Raw genomic sequence first — 22,201 nt, 5'->3', positions numbered from 1 at the left:
GAGAAGAAATAATTCTTTCAAAAAGTAGATAGTTTGATGTGGATGCTGCATCTTCCTACACATGGAGTCTAAAGTATTAAACCCAAAGCCATACTTGCAGCTTAGAAGATTTTGAAAAATGAATTAACGTGGCATTATGCCACAATCGTAGAATGACGTAAAGAGAAAGGGCATTTGGCCTTTCTTACCTGTATCATTGGTTCCTTTGGAAAAAGCTATCCAATTGGTTCCTCCTCCCCAAAGCCCTGCATGTATTTCGCTTCAGATATTGTTTTCCTTCCTAAAGCTTGGTCCCCAGAATTAGGCATAATGTTCCAGCTGAGGCCCATCCAGTCATTTTTAGTCTAGCTTCCTTGTTTTTGTACCCTATACCTCTGTTAATAAAGCAAGGATCCCATATGCATTTTTTAATGGCCTTCTGAATATGTCCTGCCACCTTCAAAAGATTTACGTACATATATTTCAAGATCTCATATGAAGGTATGAGTGGCAATGATGAATTAGAAAAACATAAGATTTGATGGCAGATAGGCAATGTCTAGTATTTAAAGAAGTATTACATGGTCTACAACAGATATCCATTCCTCTAAGACACAAATGTCCAAAGGGAAAGGTAATTCAACTGTGGTTAATGAAAAGAAGTTAAAGCTTACATTAGATCAAAGGAAATTGCTTATAAGGATATCAGAAAAAGTGGTAATCCTGAGTATTGGGAACAATTTAGAATCCAGCAAAGGAAGATTAAGAAACTGATTATGTAAGGGAAAAGAGAGTATGAATGCAAACTAATGAGGAACAAAAATGCAGACTAAAAACTTCTATGGGTACATGCAAAGAAAAAGATTAACTAAGACAAATGTGGACCCATTACAGATGGGGACAGGAAACTTTATAGTGGAGGACAGGAAAATGACAGAGAAACTGAAGTTACTTTGTCTTTCTTCACAGAAGAAGATGCAGAAAACCTCCCAGAAATGCTACGCAATCAAGGGACTTATGAAACTGAAGAACTAAAAGAAATTGGTGTTAGTAAGGAGGAAATACTTGAAATGTTACTGGATTGAAGGTTGACAAATCCCCTGTAGCAGATGAACTTCATCAGAGTGTTGAAGGAGGTAGCTAGAGAGATGGTGGATGCATTGATGGTTATTTTTCAAGATTCTATAGACCTGGAAAGGTTCCTGTGGACTGTAAAGTAGCAAATGTAACTCCCCTATTTAAGAAAGGAGGAAATGGGAGATTGGCGAACTACAGATTGTGTGTTTGACATCAGTAGAGAAAATGTCTAAAAGAAAATTATTAAAAAGAATGGTAAAATTCAGCAGAATTAACAAGGATTTATAAAGAGAGAACAATACAGTACAGGCCCTTCTGCCCACATCAATTCCTAATCCTTATTTAGACCCACTATATATTACCCATACACGGTCTCTATCCCTCTGTTCGCTTCCCATCATGTGTCTATCAAGATGCACGTTGAACGTTGCTAATATGCCTACTTCCACCACCTCCACTGGCAGTGCGTTGCAGCCACCCTCTGAAAAACTTTCCACACACGTCTCACCTAATTATTTTCTCCTCTCATCTTGAAACTGTGCCTTCTTGTAGTAGACCTTTCCACCCTAGGAGAAAGCTTCTGACTATCCAACCTATCTATTCCCCTCATAATTTTGTGGACTTCTATATCAAGTCGCCCCTCAGCCTCTGTCTTTCCAGTGAAAACAATCCAAGTTTATCCAACCTCTCCTTGCCTAAACCTCCAGACCAGGCAACATCCTGGTAAACCTTCTTTGCACCCTCTCCAAAGCATCCAAATGCTTCTGGTAGTGTGGCGACCAGAACTGCATGCAATATTCCAAATGTGGCCTGACTACAGTTTTATACAGCTGCAACAGAACTTGCCAACTTTTACACTTGATGCACTGATCAATGAAAGCTAGCATACTATATGCCTTCTTGACCACCTTATCCACCTGTTGTTGCCACTTTCAGGGATCTGTGGACTTGTACACCCAGATCCTGTTGGGAGTATTTTGAGGATATTACTTGTAGCATACATAAAGGAGAACCAGTAGATGTGGTGTATTTTGATAAGGTCCCACAGAGCATGTTTGTAAATATAATTAGAGCACATAGGATTGGGGGAAAGCTACTAGTATGGATTGAGAATTGGCTAACAGATGGAAATACGAGGGTAGGAATAAGCGGATCATTTTCAGGATGGCAGGCTGTTACTAATGAGGTACCGCAAGGATCAGTGCTAGGTCCACAGTTCTCTATCTATATAAATGAGTTCGATGTGAGAACCAATTTGTAATATTTCCAAATCCAAACTGAGTGGGAATGTTATTTGTGAGGAAGATGCAAGGAAAGTTCAAAAAGACTTGGACAGGCGAAGAGAATGGGCAAAAACATTGTCGATGGAATATAATGTGAATAAGTGTAAAGTTATTCATTTTATCGTTCTGCCTTTGTTCTTTTGCTACCAATGTCACATTGGTAGAAAAAAACACTGAAAAGTAGAGTATTTCTTAAATGGTGAGAGGTTGGGGAGTACAGGTGTATATAGGGACCTGGGTGTCCTTGTTCATGAGTTGCTACAAGTTACCATGCAGGTACAGCAACCTGAGAGGAAGGCAAATGGCTGGTCTTAGTCGCAAGGGGATTTGAGTACAGGAGTAAAGATATCTTGCTGTTGTACTGAGTCTTGGTGAGACTTCACCTGTGGTGTTGTGTACAGGTTTGGTCCCCTTCCCTAAGGAGGGATGTGCTTTCCATTAACCCAAAGGATTACTCCTTGGGAAATCCAATAAGAGGTGTTTGAAATTATGAAAGGCTTTGTACAAAGATATGGGTATTTTCACTAGTTGAGTTGATAACTGGATGACAAATTTAAGAATAGAATGCTGAAGAATTTTTTTTTTCAATGAATGTTTATCAAATGGATGCGAGCAGAATTAGTAAAGGTTTTTAAAATGGAAGTGGATAAATATTTGAAAACATAATTTAACAGCATAGGGAAAGGGCAATACAATGGATCTAATAACTATTCTGGGGGTATCAGTGTATTGATTGAATAGTTTCTTCTACCAGAAATTCTGTACTTTTTGATTTTGTACAATACTTAATCCAGATTAATAGCTTTAGTGAATTTTCTGCACTCTGACTTTAATAACCCCAGCTCAATTTCTGCTGGTTCTGATGCAACAAAGAAAATAAGTTGAAGGATAAAGCAAATGGATTAAGTTTTAAAGTTTATTTTATTAGTGTCACAAATAGGCTGACATTAATACAGCATTGGAGTTGCTGTGAAAATCCCCTAGTCACTACACTCTGGCGCCTGTTCAGGTTCAGTGACAGAGAACTTAGCACGCCAATGCACCCAACCAGCACGTCGTTCGGACTGTGGGAGGAAACCAGAGTACCCAGAGGAAACCCACACAAACACGGGGGGGGGCTTTAGGATTGTTGACTAAAACTTTCAGTTAACAATTGAATTTTTAATGTAAAACAAAATGCTAAGCGTCATAGTTTTGCAAAACCATGCAAGAGTGCTGATGCCATAATCTGTTAATACTACCATTCTTTATAATATTGAAGGTTATGTTATTTACATACATACAGTTCTGCCTGCATGGATAATGATGTAAGAGGCTCAATTGTCTTCCGTATTGATCAAGCATTAGAACCTGTAGAAAGTGGTAGGTACGTGTGCTATGATTTTATCCATGCACAGTGCACCAATCTGTGTGCTTCAATGGATTTTTAGTATATCCCACTCCAAGCCTGACAACAATTCAGAGTACTTTTTAATAAAAACATTTGTCCTCTAATTCCTCTGGTCCAGCTGAAGTGATGATGTGGAGATGCCGGCGTTGGACTGGGGTGAACACAGTAAGAAGTCTCACAACACCAGGTTAAAGTCCAACAGGTTTATTTGGTAGCACATAAACCTGTTGGACTTTAACCTGGTGTTGTGAGACTTCCAGCTGAAGTGTACATCTTTTCTTCTCCTTCTACCCTTCAAACCATAGTTAGTTATGAAGTTGCAAATCTACTTGTTTTTTTTTTGCTTTTCTGTTTAGAGCCTTTGATTTTAAAATGAGCCAAAAACTCAATGACCACCATCATGTGATAGGTGGATCATCAAGGCTGTTAACATCAGGGCTTGAGCCCAGAAATTCAAGAAGCAGATGTTTAATTTTTTCTTTTAAACATGTTTGGCTGATAAGAGGTATTTTCACCCCTGTAAGTCGTTCATAGCTTACCACTCTCTTAAAATCAAATAGGTGGTTGTTCATGGCATTTTGATGACCAATTAAAAATGGTTCTTGTTTTATTAGTATTTTGAAGTGGAATATTTTGCCTTTTCTCATTGTGTGAAAATGTTAAGATTTCCAGAAATGATGTATTAAAATCATTGTTTCATCTCTTGTGATTAACTTTAACTTAAAATCAGTGCCTCTCCTCTCTTCTGATGTGGAGTTGCCGGCGTTGGACTGGGATAGGCACAGGAAGTAGTCTCTCAACACCAGGTTAAAGTCCAACAGGTTTATTTGGTAGCACTAGCTTTCAGAGCATTGCCTCTTCATCAGGTGGTTCACCTGATGAAGGGGCAGCACTCTGAAAGCTCGTGCTACCAAATAAACCTGTTGGACTTTAACCTGGTGTTGAGAGACTACTTCCTGTCTCCACTCTTCTGGTTGTAAAGAGCCATGCAAAAAGAGCTTGCCATTCCCAACTCTTTCTGATGAAGTTCTGAAGATGAGTCACATTAGACTTGTTAACTCTGTTTTTCTCTGCATGTACGCTGCTAGACCTGCCCACTTTTTCCAGCACTTTTTAAAATTCCTGTTTCTAGTTATCAGCATAGAACTACTAAGATTTGATGTTGTAGTGGCAATCATACTGAAGAAAGTCCCAGGGTTATTTGGTGAACGAAACTGCAAAAGGCTTCCTTTCTGACGCACAGGATTGAGATATAACACTGACACACTTCAAATTACAACTATTCACATGTAAATGGAGAAAAGGAATTGTTACTGAGTTGACCTTTACATTAATGTTCCCACTCCTACTAAAATTCCAAATTTGTGATGACATTTAATGGATTGCAGAAGTATTTCAGTTTCTGCTTTTAAAGCAATTTTCTCATATAAAATTTGCATGCCATCGTACAGAATTGCTAAAAATATTTTTTAGTTGATTTTTTTGTGTCTTTGAAGAAAAAGGGCCACATTGAAAACAAAATGCTGAGGTTTTCATTAATACAGAGTTCAAATTGCAGAAGGATTTCCTCAAATGCTAATCAGTTAATTTATGCTTTATCAGAAACTTGTGGAATGGGTGATGATGTCTATGCTGAACAATAAAAGAGCTGATAAGATCAAGGATTAAGCAAATTAGGAAATGTTTCTTGCTGTTGAACTCTGAGAAGTAACATCTCAAGAACCAAACAAAAGTGCCAAGAGCCTGAATTATTTGAAAGCTTATTAATGGGCAAAGGCCCATGCGTGTGCTACTAGGTAAACATATTAGAAAACCTTGATTGAATCCCCTGGCTGTGCTGAGTAAGATGAATTTGGCCCACTGCACCAGTTGGGCGATACTGCTACATCCAGTCATACCTGATTTGATTAAATGACTCTGGTTGAAAAGTACACTAGGATGACAGGCAAGAGAGAATATAATAAACTCTTAATGTAATGCCCTCGATGATCAAATGTCCAACTATCAGTCACTGTCTAGGTTCATACACATCTGTGTTTGTATAGTGTTTTTAATATAGAAAAACATCTCATTGCACATCACAAGCATTAGCATACACAAATGGACACTAAGCCAAAGAAAGAAATGTTAGGAGAGGTGACCAAATGCTTGGTAAAAAAGGTGAGTTTCAAGTGTCGTAGCGAGATGGAGTAAGTGGCAATGCTTGGAAAGGCAATGCAGAGCAAGGGGTCCAGATGCCTGAAGGCATGACTTCTACTAATAGACCAAAGGGGTGAAGGGTTGGGTAAATGCCTGAGACGAGATACAGAAGAATATGGCCTTAAAAGAGGAGCAACCTGCCTTTAGTTTTTGCATTGACAGAATTAAATACAGAAATCCCACAGCATATGACCGAAGAAATAGCTCCTGCACACTTTTTTTTTTAAAATTCTGCTTTTTTTATTTCAATTTCTGGAGCAAAATGTCAATGTTGTTGAATCCATTTTCTGTTACGAGTGTGTGCCAGGCTATAGAAAATGGATTTGGTAATATATATGTTGGGAGCTGGTTCATGGGTAGAGTAGCATGAAAGTAGTTTTGGAGCTCTGTTGCATGACAGCTTGCTTTTTAAGAAGAATTGCAGAAATAAATATTTTGGTTATGGTATTCAGCTGTCCAATTTTTTAATATTGTGACAGATTTATGCACTCCAGTTTTAAAATTTCATCCCATTAAAGATTTATAAAAATACAGACCTATAGATTATTGGGTGTCAACCTTGGCTAAGTGGCAGGACTCTTACCCAAAGTTAGAAGGTGGTGGATTCAAGCCTCATTCTAGAGACTTGAGCAGATAGTCTGGTTCTACACTTCATACACTTCAGTGCAATACTGAAGGAGAAATGCACTGTTGGGGATGAGATGTTGAAGTGAGGTCCTGTCTAACATTTTCAAAGTGGCTTATCCACGCTGGCCTCAAATTCCTTTTCTGTACTACTTGCCCATTGATCTCTACTTTAAATAATTCTAATGATCCAGCTTCCCCTACCATTTTGAGCAGAGAATTCCAGAGATTCACCACTTTCTGCGAGAAGAAATTTCTATACATCTCTGTTTTAAATGACCGGCCCTCTATCTTGTAGCTGTGTCCCTCTAGTGAAAACCTCTCGCCATCCACCCTGTCGAGCCCCCTTAGGATCTTGTACGTTTGAGTAAGGTCACTCTCGCTCTCCTAAACTCCAAGGAATACAGACCCAGACTATTTCGTTTCTCTTGATAGGACAACCTGCTCATCCCAGGAATTAGCCTGGTGAATCTCCTCTGGACTGTCTTCATTGTTACTATATCCTTTTTTAAGGTAGGGGGACCAAAACTGTACGCAGTATTCCAGTTGCAATTGCAACAAAGCCTTCCTATTTTTAAATGCCAACCCCTTTGCAATGAAGGCCGAAATGCTGTTTGCCGCCTTAACTACTTGTTGGACCTGCTTGTTAGCTTTGTGATTCATGCACTGGAACACCTAGATCCCTTTGTACCTTACTTACAGTCTCCCTCCTCTGCCTTTTGATTCCTCCTACCCAAGTGCATGACCTCACACTTCCCCACATTAAACTCCATTTGCCATGGTTTTCACCCAGTCACTCAATCTATCTTTATCCTGTTACAGAATCACAATATCCTGATCACAACCTGCCCTTCCACCTATCTTCGTATCATCGTCAAATTTGAAAACCTTACAATTCTATTCCTTCCACCAGGTCATTAATGTAAATTGTGAACAATTGTAGGCCAAACATTGATCCCTACAGTATTCCACTAGTTGACATCTTTCCTCTCTGAAAAGGACCCATTTATTCCAACTCTGCTTTTTGATCTGACAGCCAGTTTTCAATCCATGCTAACACATTTCCTCCAATTCTGTGGGCTTTTGGGGCAGCACGGTGGCAAGTGGTTAGCATTGCTGTCTCTCACTGCCAGGGACCCGGGTTCGATTCCCGGCTTGGATCACAGTCTGTGTGGGAGCCTGCACGTTCCCCCCCCGTGTCTGTGTGGGTTTCCTCACGGTGCTCCAGTTTCCTCCCAAAGTCTGAATGGTTAGGTGGATTGGCCATGCTAAATTCCCCCTCTGTGTACCCAAATAGGTGCCGGAATGTGGTGACTAGAGGATTTTCATAGTAACTTCATTGCAGTGTTATGGTCAGCCTACTTGTGACACTAATAAATACATAAACTTTTACTTTGTGCACCAGCCTCTTATGCGGCACCTTGTCAGATGCCTTTTGGAAATCTAATTATCCTACACTGACAGGTTCCCCTCTACCTTCGAGCAAATTTGTCAAAACGTGATTTACTTGTCATTGAACCATGTTGACTAGGTTTGATTATTTTCAGCTTTCCTAAATGATTAGTAATTTCCGCTATTGACTCCAGCATTTTGCCAATAATAGATGTTAAACTAACTGGCCTATAGCTCACTGCCTTCTGCCTTTCTCCCTTTTTAAATAAGGGCATCACATTGGCTGTTTTCCAATCTTCTGGTACCCACCTGGTATTTAGCGATTTACAAAAGATTTACCAATGGGTCCACTCTTTCTGCAGCCACTTCCATTAAACCTCTTGTTGCAGTTCATCAGATCTTGGCAATTTGGCTGTCTTTAGCTTCTTTACCTTACTCTCTTCCTTTTGATGGAGATTTGTGTAAGCTCTACCATGTTAGTTGAAAGCAGCCCATTTGATAACTTAAGGATATTTGCAATGTCTTCTACAGTGAAGACTGATGCATAAAATTTATTTAGCATATCCACCATTTCTTTGTTTGCTGTTATCAATTCATCCGCCTCATTCAGTAGAGATCCCACATTTATCTTAGCTGCCTGCTTCCTATTTATATATCCATAGAAACTCTTACTGTTTGTTTTTATGCTGCATTTAAGTGTTCTCAAATTCATTTTCTCTCCTCTTGTGCACATTTTAGTCTTTTGCTTCTAGATCCTAAAAACTTCCCAGTCTTCTGGGAGCTGAGAACAGTAATTTAGTATGGGACAGCTGCATATATTTTTTGAGATTTAGCTGTGGCATTTTTTCAAAAATTAATTTACAAGTTGTAGAACCAACTAAGCATGTTCACAATGAAATTGGGACAGTCTTGAATAATTCCTATACCTGAATGCTTGCACGTTGGTTGCTGGACACAAGGGACAACGTTCTGACCAATGAGTGTGCAAAACCTTGCTGTAGGAGTTTACAGCAAATTTTCATTGTAGAATGCAAAGGCATAGCTAGGATCATAGAATCCATACAGTGCAGAAAGAGGCCATTTGACCCATCAAGTCTGCACCGATTCTCCAAAAGACATCTCGCCCAGGTCCTCCTCTCTGCCCTATCCCTGTAACCCCCTGCAATTACCATGGCTGATCCACCTAGCCTACACATCTTTGGACATTAAGGAGCAATTTAGTATGACCAATCCACCTAACCTGCACATCTTTGGATTGTGGGAGGAAACTGGAGCACCCACAGGAAACCTATGCAGACATGGGGAGAACAGACAGTCACCCAAGGCTGAAATTGAACCCGGGTCTCTGGCACTGTGAGGTAGCAGTGCTAACCACTGTGCCACCCATGCTCCTGGAATATGTAAAGAGGCCTCATCTCAGTGCTAGGAATTGCAACGATTCTTCTGCAGATATGAGATAGGGATAAGGTTGTCTGACCTCCATCTCTGATGTTTGGGAAAATTGGCTTTGATAATGTAGTAGGTTATTTGTATGTCTTTGAGTTATATGTAGATATTCAGTTCTATAATGCATGTTGAGTTCCATTTTCTTGAGGATTCCATCCATCTTGTCATTTGTTTACTATATACAGATGAAATAAAAGTTTTCAACCCAGAAGCTGATGGTTTATAGTTCCATATTGTTTGCAATTCCTTCAGAGTGCAAATGGTGATCTCTTGGTCTCAACTTTTGCTGACATCTACTTTATCATTGATTCACAAATGGGAGATAAAGTGGGCCAAACATTAATGGATCTTTGTGTTCTCTATAGAAGTCTTAAGTAATGACCCAATATTACCACCAGGATCATATTATACAGGAAGTTGTGTGCATTCTGGTAGAATACTTCCCCCTTTAACCTCAATCTTAATCCTTGTATTGTGCAAATCTTTGCAATTGTGGGGGTGGGTAGGTGAGGAAAAGAGTGTAGAGTATTCATATGTTTGGAATGGTTAAATAAATACTTGTAATTTTTTTTATTTCCAGCTGTCTAAATCTCTGACAGTACAATAGCGTTATGCTAGTCAACCATTAGCATTGAAACAGAACCCAGACCAACATTCAGAATGCCTGTGCAAGCATCGCAGTGGACAGAATTCCTCTCCTGTCCCATCTGCTACAATGAATTTGATGAGAACGTGCACAAACCCATCAGTTTGGGCTGTGGGCATACTGTCTGTAAAACCTGCTTGAACAAACTACACCGCAAGGCGTGTCCCTTTGACCAGACCGCCATCAACACAGACATCGACGTTCTTCCTGTGAATTTTGCACTTCTACAGTTAGTCGGTGCACAGGTAAGTTTCACTTAAACTGTATAAACTGTATAAACTTGCAAAAGTTTCATTATGCTATAATTACATCTTTGGAACAGATGTTTATATCAGTAGATGCTTAACTAACTGTGACACTTAAATTCCAAAATCATATCTTTTTAAAGTACCAACTTGCTATTTAAATATGAATTGCTGATCTGATCAAATCAATCTTCAACAAATGTACGAGTAAATCTTTGCTATGATCTAATTACTAATTCACCTCAAAGACTTGGTGAACAGGAATAGCATTCCTATACATTGCATCATGGATGGATATAAATGTTCATTATGGTGTAACTGATATGGAATCATCTTTACAAGCATAAAGGTCAAACTAATGACACCAGTTTGAAAATTCATGCTCGTGTTGAAAGTTTAATGATGGGATTTCCCTGGCTGATTATTGCAAGAGGAATGTGAAATGACAGTATCGGTATGATATAACTGCTTTGTTCAAAGCTAATTTTGATTTCTAATAATGTTGATGCGGAATAACAATTCTGCTCCAGATGCTGCTATGTAGTGTAACTAGAAAAAAATATTGCTTCACAGGTGAGAATCCTTATTTGCATCAAAGATGGCTCAAAGGACAGCTAAATAAAATTATAACCTACTGTATCTGTAGCTTCCCTTGTGACCAACTATTACTTCCTTCATCACTATTATTCATAAGTTGGACTAACATCCCAACTTCTCAATATTGTTGTGGAAAAAGTTGAGTTTAACTGCCAGGTTTTTTCACTTGTTGGTAGGTAAAAATCCTGATTGTCCTGATCAGATGTTCAGCAAAATCTAAATGTTCTTGTCCAGCAAAATCTAAATAAATCAACAAGAATTAAAGCAAGTCATAATCATTAGCTACTAAATATGACATTTTAGCAAATATGTACTTGGTAAATCTGGTTCATCTGCAAGTTTATTTTGTTCTTCCATAATGCCAATGGTATTATGTTTTTTAAATCACCTGTCAAATCAATCACCATAAACAGTTGAGCCCTAAATACAAGAACTCACTTTTCACTCTGTTCTGCTCGTCTGAGTTGTTATCCTCATTCCACTCTTCAAATAACTTTTCCAGCTGTAGTCATCCACGTGGCTTTTTCCCAGCTGACATCAGTTCTCACTTTCTAATGATATCCGTCTCAATCCTATTGCAACGTGTCAAACTCATTATGCTCTTGCAGTAATTTGCATGGACATTAATTATTCTGCCATCCAAATATTATTTAGTTGCTGCTGCATCTGCATTCACATCTTTTTGTTGTTCTTGTTGATCTTCAGCATGTAGGATAATTTCCAATATTCAGTTTGATATGCTTGCTAAAAATTACCATTTTTGCATCTTGTGACATTGAAATGTTCTGTTCTATTGAATTTTGCCAACATGTAAATGTTTTGACTGTATTTAGGTCCCAGACCAACAGACTGTGAACCTGAGTAACTTGACTGAAAATAAACATTATGAGATTGCAAAGAAGTGTGTAGAGGAGCTGGCACTCTACTTGAAACCTCTTAGTGGAGGAAAGGGTATGTAGCACAGTATAACATTTACAATAACGATTGTAAAAACTAGTATTTCGTTTCTCAGCAGGTATTTTGTAACTTTACATGACTGTAAATGTAATTGTTGGATTAATCTACATAAGCACAGAATCCATTCATCCATTGTGTGATCACAATGCAGACTCCCAGATTAATCAACAACCAAGTTTAAAGGATTTAAAAAAACTTTTGTAAATGTTTAATTCTCTGCAATCATACAAAGCAGTTAAAATTACTACTTCAGGATATTTTGGTTAACTTGATTTTAACTAGCTCGGGCAGACTCATAATCCAATCATTTTCCAATTACTACTTTATTTCTGTTTATTTATTGATTTTATGTCACAACAAAAGCAGTATTGATCCTGTGTAATGTTAAAGAGTAAAGAGAATAATTAGAGTGGGATGGGGGCAGCAATAGAGATTGGGAGGGGAGAAACGCAAGTGGAGTAAAAGTGGGGAGGGGACAGTAAAAGGTAATGAGGGCTAGTTAGCAAAATATGTCTTTTATTGGACCTAGAAAATCCTTTCGAGTCTGAGAGAAGGGTTGTGATTTTGCCAATTGGAGAGGGTGGTGGGGGGGGAGAGGCAGAGACAAGAAAAAAACAATCTGCTGGAAAATAACAAGTCTCTTAGCATTACAATGAACCTTAAATATGTTTGACCATATGGTGTATTGTGCTGCAATTTGCCACGATCCGAGAGCCTGTGTTCATCATGGATAGACAATGGGACCTTGGAACCAAAGTTTAGGGTCATGGGGTGTACATGCGATGCGATCACAATTTTCATCAATTGAGCAATACGTTTTTTTGGTTCTGATTTTTAAAGATTGTAAAGGAATAATATTCTTGACTTTTTCTCACCTGATTTGAACTATTTTTTTACTGTAAACCAATTTATGTAAATAGTTAATATTTTAAAGACACTTTTTTTTTGTTATACATTGCTTGCTTAGTTTTTTTTTGGATCTTTTGATTCCCTTTTCTCCTCAAACAGACAAGTATCTGATTGGATTTGCTCTGCATAAAACCAACCTGGCACATAACATTAGCTCCAAAGCAAAATATTTCACTGCAGCTCTCTATCATATTGACAGTTACAGGCCTACACTGAACTTGACCCCAAATTTTCAATGCACTTTGGAACAGGAAATTATGAAGCACTTATCAATTTTGATATATTAACTTCGCTTGTCAAGGAAAGGGCAATTAAAAAATTATCAAGTCTTGCAATGGTAAAGGGTGGTGTTTTTTGGAACCAACGTAGTAAAGCGTAGAGGGGTAGTAAGAAGGAAGAAGCAGCACTTGAGGTGGGGAAAGATGTATGGAGGAGCATGAAAGCAGGAGGGATGGAGAGAAGGAAAGAGGTAAAAGTGTAGAAGGATGAGACCATTCAGATCAATGGGAATAGGAGGATTGAGCCATAGAACAGCAAGCTGTGGAGGGAAGAAATATGCAGTTGGCGGAGAGAGGTGATCTGATTTTACTTGGAATTGGGTGGGATAGGTAGGGAGATACTTGTTCTCATGGTGGGGGTGGCTGAGACGTGTGTTCTGTTGTAGTTTCATCCATTCATTTTTTTTTTGAATTTGCATATTCCTGTTAGCATGGTTTTTGCTGGAAAGATTCTTCTTCTTTGAAGAGCTATAGTGTTTACAGCAATAACTACAGGTGCAATATCTCCACAATTTTACAGCCACTCATCATTTTTATAATTGATCTATTGTTAGCTAACTGAAAGGAATAAGAATCAAAATTGAGGGCTTTTCCCCTGCACCTTTTATTTTCATTTAGGAAACTTCTGGAACTATTACACTCAATACACCAACTGTTGCCATATGTGATAACCATTCTACAGCCATCTTTAAAATAAAGGAATTCGGAGCAGTAGTGGGTCATTTGGCACCTCAAGTCTGCTCTGCCATTCAGAACAAGGCTTATCTGATAGTGGCCTCAGCGCCACTATCCTGCCTACTCCCTGATATCCTTAGATTCTTGACTGCAAAGGAATCAATCTACCTCTGCCTTAAGAATATTTAATGACTCAGTAGACCACTCTCTGGGGAAGAGGTCCACAGCCCCATGACCCTCTAAGAGAAAAATATTCTTTTAATCTTAAGCGGGAGACACATTATTTTGAAACTTGTCCCCTAGGTCTGGCCCCTCCCAAAAGGGAAAACATCCTTTCAGCATCCATTCTATCAAGACCCTTCTATGCATAATAATCAAGATCTTTCTAACTGAGATTCCCAGGTTTGATATTATTCATATATTGTTTTGTGAAGGTAATCATATGATTAACTTCAAATATTTCTTGATGTGCTATTTGAAGTGTGCTTTTAGCAAAACAGATACCAGCTTACATATTTTTTATTAAAATTAAACAAATGTACTAGTTGCTGTGGATTTTAATGCAGATTTCAGTGGAAATCAAAGGCTGACTTTTATAGGGCGTGGTGATGGTTGACGGTGAACTGTCAGTGTTCACTGTCTTTGCCCCTCAGAAATTGACCTGTGATCTCCTAATGTTGGCCATATGCAGATCAGTGTGGAAATCCTGAAGTTTCAGTCTGTCACTCGGGGTTTCAGAGACATGCAGCGCTGCAGTGTAATTCCTTAAGTATTAGTGTCTGGCACACATTTTCTATCAGTAAATTGTTGTTGTATGTTGAAGTTTCAAATAAAGTTCAGTATCCAAAGATCATGTATGAGTAATATGAGCTCCATCAATTTTCTAAGTGATTTGGTAATTTAACTTTTTGCTCAGGTGTTGCAAGTTTAAATCAGAGTGCACTGAGTCGGCCAATGCAGAGGAAACTGGTTACCTTGGTTAACTGTCAGTTGGTAGAGGAGGAAGGTCGTGTTCGGGCAATGCGGGCAGCAAGATCACTAGGAGAAAGGACAGTTACAGAGCTCATTCTGCAGCATCAGAATCCCCAGCAGCTGTCAGCCAACTTGTGGGCAGCAGTCAGGGCCCGAGGCTGTCAGTTTTTGGGACCAGGTAAGTGGTGAGAAATAAATAATTTTCTTATCAAAGTGGATATTGTTTATTGAATACTTTATCACCGCTGCCATTTATAATGAAAAGCAATTCCTCATCTATATATTATAACCTTTTAATGGGTTTAGTTTGTGTTGTCTTGTCGCTGAAGCTATATGTAGATGTTGGTGTCAGCTGTGGCTCAGTTGATAGCAACCTTTGCCCTGTGTCAGAAGTCTTTGTGTTCAAATCTCACTCAGACTTGAGCACAAAAATATAACCTGACACTTTAGAAGTGCGAAATTTTAAATATTTAACAATTAAAACCTGAGGGAATGAGAGTCTATGCATGTAATAGAGATGCTCATTGGCTATAATTAATGATTAAAGCACCTCTGATAGTTAATTCAGTTTAACTAAATATGCTCCAAAACTGATGCATTGCATTACTTCCTAGCAGCTCTAACTTTCCGTGGTGAGCGTAGTTCATATCTACCATCCAGTGCAGTGACTTCATGCTTTTCAGTACATTTCAATGCTGTTTTTGCAAAGCTAATGGCAGTACGTTAACAGCTTGGGTAGCAGTTTTTGCATTTCCCCATTTAATGACATACCTTCCATTGCCTAACATTGCTGTAGCATTTTCACATGTTAACAGTCAGTGCCATTAGCCTCATGTTGTTATGACAGCAAATTACAGGCCACTTCATTTGCAGGATGGGCATTATAAATTACCTCGCCAAACATACTTGACCATATTAATTGCATAGCCTAAATAAATACATAGGAACAGGAGTCAGCCATTTGAACCTGTGCTGCCATTCAGTTAGATCAAGGTTGATCTGTACCTTAACTCAATTTTCCCACCTTTGCTGCATGTCCCTTGGGCATCTTTACCTGACAAATACTTTTTAGAATTTTTACACACGTTTGAATTATAATGCTTGTGTTTTCCATTCTTCTTTGTCAGCTATGCAGGAAGAAGCTCTTAAACTGGTCTTACTTGCATTGGAAGATGGGTCAGCACTCTCTAGGAAAGTACTGGTTCTCTTTGTTGTTCAGAGGCTTGAACCACGGTTTCCTCAGGCATCTAAAACTAGTATTGGTCATGTGGTACAACTCTTGTACCGTGCTTCATGTTTTAAGGTACAACCTTTGTATTTTCCATGTTTCAGGTTTTCTCCAGTAAGCCAAAGTAATTTACTTTTGAGGGGAAAAAAAATCATTATTTCAAGTGAGATTGTGTTTAAACTTGAATTGCATTAGCAATCTGGATATTTCTTTCTCCTGACTTTTAACGTGCAAATTTAAAAATTTTATTTTTACAGTTTTATTTTTGCTAAGCACCGTCATTCTCCAACCTTTTCTTTTCTTAAAATCTGTTTTAAACTTCACTCAACTCCTTTTGTACAGTGACATTGCAGGAAAGGGATCACAGGCAACTTACTGTGAGCCTTTGCTGGTGTTACATTTGAACTGGCCACTAGAAGACGCTGAGGAGCCTGTGATGATATTCCCTCTGATTTTTTTTTAAACCCCCTGCTGGTGGAACAGTATCTTCCTTCTACCTCAACTGATGGCACTTTAGCTTGTGAATTTACTGCTTGAGAAATTACAGCTGAGAATACATGTCCTTAGCATTATGGAACTCCAATCATCCATTATATTAAAAGTTTTGTATAAACCTCAGGACACATTATAGTAATTATTTAAACACTGTTTATTGTGTTAGCATTAAAAGTGGTACATTTGAAGAAAAATAAATTTCTGCATTTATTGTTTTCATAGAACACATACAGTACAGAAGAGGCTATTCGGCCCATCGAGTCTGTACCGACCACATCCCACCCAGGCCCTATTCCCGTAACCCTACACATTTACCCTGCTTATCCCCCTGACACTAGGGTCAATTTAGCATGGCCAACCCTTTGGACTGTGATTTTCTTATCTTTGTATGAATAATTATTTTCTTTTCCATAATTTAAACCATTTTGAAGCTTGTTTTTCCTGTTTGGTATTTAATAAGTGTCACCACTGTCGCTAGCATTAAAATCGACCATTTGAAAACTGACTAATTTGTTGCAAAAATGTGTAGTATCATTTGTGTGGTCTCAAATTGGTATTCAGCTCAACCAGGAAAGATTTTTATCCTACAATGACAGGTCATTATTTAAATAGAATTACAGTGTTACCATAGTCAATTTGCTATTCTTAAAAAAAAATATTCTGTAGGTAGTTACGTTGTTAATACATTTTTGGGAGGAAACATGGGGAACAGAAATAGGCCATTTAGCCCCTCAAACATCATTCAGTTCACCATTCTGATCTGTGTCCTTTCACAGTAACTTCATTGTAGTGTTAATGTAAGCCTACTTGTGACTATTAAATATACTTTAATGTCTGACAAAAAAAATTTTGATTTTAAAATTTTCAATTGACTTGCCTTCAACAACCTCTTTTGACGGTGAGAATTGCAAATTTCCACTACTGTGTGAAGAAGTGTTTTCTAACACTGCCCCTGACTGGCATAGCTCTACACAAGAATGCAATAAGTAGGAGCAGGAGTAAACCACATGGCTTACTGGAACTGCACCACCATTTAACATCATCATGGTTGATCTTTGGGTTTCGACGTCACTTTTCTGTCAGCTCCCCATATCCCTTGATTCCCTAAGAGACTCAGATCTATCCATCTCAGCCTTAAAAGTATACAAATATGGTGTATGCACAATCTCTCAGCATCTGCTCTAATCAGGCCCCTTCAGAATCTTGTATGCTTCAATGAAGTTGCTTATCATTCATTTAAATGGCAGAAAATATAGGCCCACGTTACTCAACCTCTGATCATAGGACAACCTGCTCATCAAAGGGGCCAATTTACTGAACCTTCACTGTACTGCCTCCAAATACAAATATATCCATCCTTAAAATTGGAGACCAAAACTGCACACACTATCCCAGATACAGTGTCACCAAAGCCCTGCACAATTGTAGCAAGACATCTATATTCCTGTATTCCAGTCTCCTTGCAATAAAGGTCAACATGCCACATGCCTTAATTGCTTGCTATACCTACGTGCCAATGTTGTGTGCTTCTTATACAAACAAGTCTCTCTACATCAACATTTACAAGACTCATGCCTTTTTAAAAATATTCTTCTTTTCTGTCCTTGCGACCAAGTCTAAAATGTTGCCCACTCCCTCAACCAGCCTGTATGTCCTTCCCACAGCTTATCTTTCCACCAAGCTTTGTATTATCAGCAACAGTAGATACGTTACTCTCTCTCATCACCTAAGTTATTCATGTAGATTGTGACTAACTAAAGCCCAAGAACTGACCTGTTCATGCCTACTGTTTCCCACCCATTAACCAATCCTCTACCCATGCTAATATCTTACTCCCAAATCCATGAACCTTATCTTGCCCATTTAACCTTTTTGCTTGGCACCTTATCAAATTCCTTTTGGAAGTTCAGATATGCTAAATCTACCGGTTCCCCTTTGCCTACCCTACTAGTTACATCCTAGAATCTCTAATAAATTTGTCAAACAGGATTTCCTTTTTGTAAAACCATGTTGACTTGTTCTAATCATATTGTACTTTTGAGTGTATCATTGGAATTCCTTGATAAGAAATTCCAGCATTTTTCCAGTGACTGATGTTAGGCTAACTGGCCAGTAGTTCACCATTTTCTCTCTCCCTCCTTTCTTGAAAAGTGATGTTATATTTGCCAACTTCCAATCTGAGGGGACCATTTCCAAATCTGTAGAATTTTGGGAAATCCTAGCTATCGCATCCACCACCTCTGCAACTATCTTTTAGTCCCTCAAGATTTTCTGATACTTTTTCTTGCTAATATTAATTACCTCAATTTCCTCACTCTTTTAGCCCCTAGGTAACCCTCTTTGTGTCATCTATTGTGTAGACAGACACAAAACATTTGTTCAATACCTCTACCATTTCCTCATTCGCCATTTTAATTCTTCTGTTTCTGCTTCCAAGAGATCAATACTTTAGCCACACTCCTTCCTTTTAAATACTTTTCAGCCCTTGCAATCTGTTTTTATATTTCTGGCACGCTACTTTCATATTCTACTTTTCCCTTTTTTTCCCAACTTTTTGGTGATCCTTTGGTTCCAAAACCCTCCCCAATGCACGGACTTGTTAACTTGCTTTACAACATTGTAAGCCCCTTCTTTTAATCTAATGTCACCTTTAACTTTCTGCATGAGCTACAGATGGGTCTTTCTTGCTGTAATTATAAGCTTATGCTTTTTTGTTAGGACTCTCTCATCAGAGGAAATAGTTTCTCTCGATATACCTCATCTAATCCTTTCATCATCTTGAACACTTCATTTAGATCACCCCTTCCCTCTGTATTCAAGGAAATTCAAGTCTAGTCTATGCAATTTGTCCTCCTAATTTAACTGTTCTAGCCCCAATACCGTACTATTGAATCTGCTCGAAGGTCAACATCTTTTTCTTGAAGTGCAGTAATCTAAATAGACTTTTGGAGCTTGTTTAGCGCTGAGTGGTGAAAGGACAACAATTATGTCCATTATAGTTCAATCCTCTTGATATAAAGACCAATGTTCCACTAAACCTTTTAATTTTCTTTATTGAGCCTGTCCACTGGCTTTTAATTTCCATACCTGGACTTCTAAATCTCTCTGCTTATTGATAGGCCCTTAGCCCCTAACTACCTGCCATTTAGAAAGTACTCTGATTTGTCTGGAGACCAAAGCAGTTGACCGCTTACTTTCCCACATTAAGCTTCATCTGCCCCATCTTTCCACATAAAGCTTCATAAAGGCTATGTATATGAAAATGGCAAGGGTAGAATGACTTCCTTTTGTGCCATACATCTTTCTATGTCTTACTGTGTGGTTGTTTTTCTATAGGTTACTAAAAGGGATGAAGACTCTTCTCTGATGCAACTGAAAGAAGAGTTTCGTACTTATGAAGCTTTGCGCAGGGAGCATGATGCACAGATTGTTCATATTGCCATGGAGGCTGGACTTCGAATTTCCCCTGAGCAATGGTCTTCCCTTCTGTATGGAGACTTGGCACATAAATCACATATGCAGTCTATTATTGATAAGGTGTGTGTTGTAGAAGACATATGAATGATACTATATTTTACCAGTGGAATTTAGAATTCCAATGTGTATTTCCTTCAGAACAGATCCACAAAACACACATTTTACTAGCCATTCCAAGACGTGAGAAGTTTAATTTGTGAATAAAATGTTAATTAAAAGCCAGATTTATTTCATTCCCATCTTAAATCTTGTATTATTGTTGAATTACAAAAAGTATATAATAGTGTCATTTCTAACTGTTTAAATTCTTGCATGTCAGATTTCTTAGATAACTCAGTCATGATTATTAGTAGTTCAGCATCTTAAATGGTTGAAAGCTTCACTTTCAAACCCAATTATCTTGTGTAGCAACTACACTCCAAATGTGGCACAGTAGTAAATAAATGCCCCCCAATGCTGTTATATTGTAGCCAGAGAGTCTAGTGTCCTCTGCATCAGTTAGTAGTTATCAGATGCATAGTTTGACTTTACATTCTGCATAAGATTTCTGGGGTCTTAATAGTGATTTCAAGAAGAAATTAGATATAGCTCTTGGGGCTAAAGGGATCAAGGGATATGGGGGGGATCAGGACATTGATTTTGATGATCAAAATGAATGCCGGAGCAGGCTCGAAAGGCTGATTTGTCTACTCCTGCTACTATTTTCTATGTATGTTTCTATGCAAATTATCAAGGATCTTGTTGTATGATTGCAATAATGGCCAAAGATGGAGAACGTTTTTAGAAAATGTGTTTGTACTTTATTCCATATAAAAGCAGAAGTTGGTTGAAGATGATGCATTTCTACCTTAAGCATCATTTGCATGACTTTAAGTGGAGGCAAAAAAAGCCCCCCCCCACTCCAAAAATAATTTTGTGTTAAATATTCATAAAGTCTGCAGAGGCACATTTTCCCTTGCATTACGTGTATTCACTACATGGTGCATGTTGAATTTATGACCAAACTGATTTTGAACTAACCAATTTAGAATGAAATAAAAACAGAAAATGCTGGAAAAACTTAGCAGACTCTAGTTATACAGACTCCCAAGGGCGGGATTTTCCAGCCGCCCCAAAACCGAAAAATCCCACCCGAGGTCAAATGACCTTTGCATGGTCCACCTCCCACCCGCTACAATTCCCATGGCGGGCAGGACAGGAAAATTCCCTCTGAAGCATTAACGCTTTTTCCCTCTCCACAGATGCTGCCAGACCTGCTCAGATTTTCCAGCATTTTCTCTTTTTTTTAAATTTCAGATAGAAGCAGCATGGTGGCATCATGGTTAGCACTGCTGCTTCACAGCTCCAGGAACCTGGGTTTGATTCCTGGCTTGGGTCACTGTCTGTGTGGAGTTTGCACATTCTCCCCCGTGTCTGCGTGGATTTCCTCCGGGTGCTCCGGTTTCCTCCCACAGTCCAAAGATGTGCGGGTTAGGTTAGCATTCGCCATGCTAAATTGTCCCTTAGTGTCCCAGGATGCGTACATTAGCGGGGTTAATATGTGGGGTTACGGGGACAGGGCCTAGGTAGGATTGTTGTTGGTATAGACCCGATGGGCCAAATGGCTCCTTCTGCACTGTAGGGTTTCTATGATTTCTATGATCTAGCATCCACAATATTTTGCGTTCAATTTAGAAAGAAATCATGCAGTGACAAACTACATTCAATGTGGGGCTAAAGACTCTCTTTGAACTTCAGTGGTTTTTCCTATTGACAGATTTGAAATTTCATGTCAGACTTTCCTTTATCACATTTGGTAGTAATGTTAAATTTTCATACAGTCTCTGCAAATTCTTTGCCACAAAATTAACTGTGCAACAGATTAGTTTATAAGTTACAGAAATCCTATTTCAATTGTTCATTTTAAGATGTTCTTTGCCTCTGTTTCTGTATCTAGCTCCAATCCCCAGAATCTTTTGCAAAGAGTGTACAGGAATTGACTATTGTCCTGCAACGGACAACAGATCCAGCTAATCTAAACCGACTCCGATCCCACCTTGAACTTCTGGCTAATATAGATCCTAACCCAGGTATATTTGACTTCATGTTCCTAAACTAGAAGTCAGTCACATCTTAATGGGAATATGTTGTGCATGTATTTATCCCTTGAATGTGATCAGGATATTTTATTGAATAAGTTTATTTCTTCCAAGTAACTGTTAGCAGGACATTGTACCCATTACTGCGTTTTCTGTGTTGTTTAAGCCATACATTTTAGTATTTTAGATTGCTTGGTTCCAAATTCTTAAATGACACTTTGCAATTTTCATGGGATGGTATGTTGTAGTTTATC

At 38.5% G+C, this 22,201-nt stretch overlaps 1 protein-coding gene across 6 annotated transcripts in view; it reads left to right on the top strand.

Annotated features, from left to right (window-relative positions):
• The window catches only part of rc3h2 (ring finger and CCCH-type domains 2), a 102,838-nt gene that overhangs the window by 38,515 nt on the left and 42,122 nt on the right, over positions 1-22,201 (top strand). For all 6 annotated transcript variants that reach the window (XR_013499348.1, XM_078226564.1, XM_078226566.1 and 3 more), the window contains 6 exons: positions 9,971-10,281; positions 11,712-11,829; positions 14,614-14,847; positions 15,797-15,972; positions 19,729-19,929; positions 21,806-21,938. Coding sequence is in view for 5 of the 6 variants with exons in the window: in XM_078226564.1 (XP_078082690.1) it covers positions 10,051-10,281; positions 11,712-11,829; positions 14,614-14,847; positions 15,797-15,972; positions 19,729-19,929; positions 21,806-21,938 (1,093 nt within the window). In the remaining variant the exon portion in view is untranslated. The remainder of the gene's footprint in view (positions 1-9,970; positions 10,282-11,711; positions 11,830-14,613; positions 14,848-15,796; positions 15,973-19,728; positions 19,930-21,805; positions 21,939-22,201) is intronic.

The sequence above is a fragment of the Mustelus asterias genome, chromosome 13 (assembly GCF_964213995.1).
Source record: "Mustelus asterias chromosome 13, sMusAst1.hap1.1, whole genome shotgun sequence".
NCBI classification, from domain to species: domain Eukaryota; kingdom Metazoa; phylum Chordata; class Chondrichthyes; order Carcharhiniformes; family Triakidae; genus Mustelus; species Mustelus asterias.
Note: the sequence above shows the minus strand (reverse complement) of the source record. Positions and strands in the feature narration are given on the sequence as shown.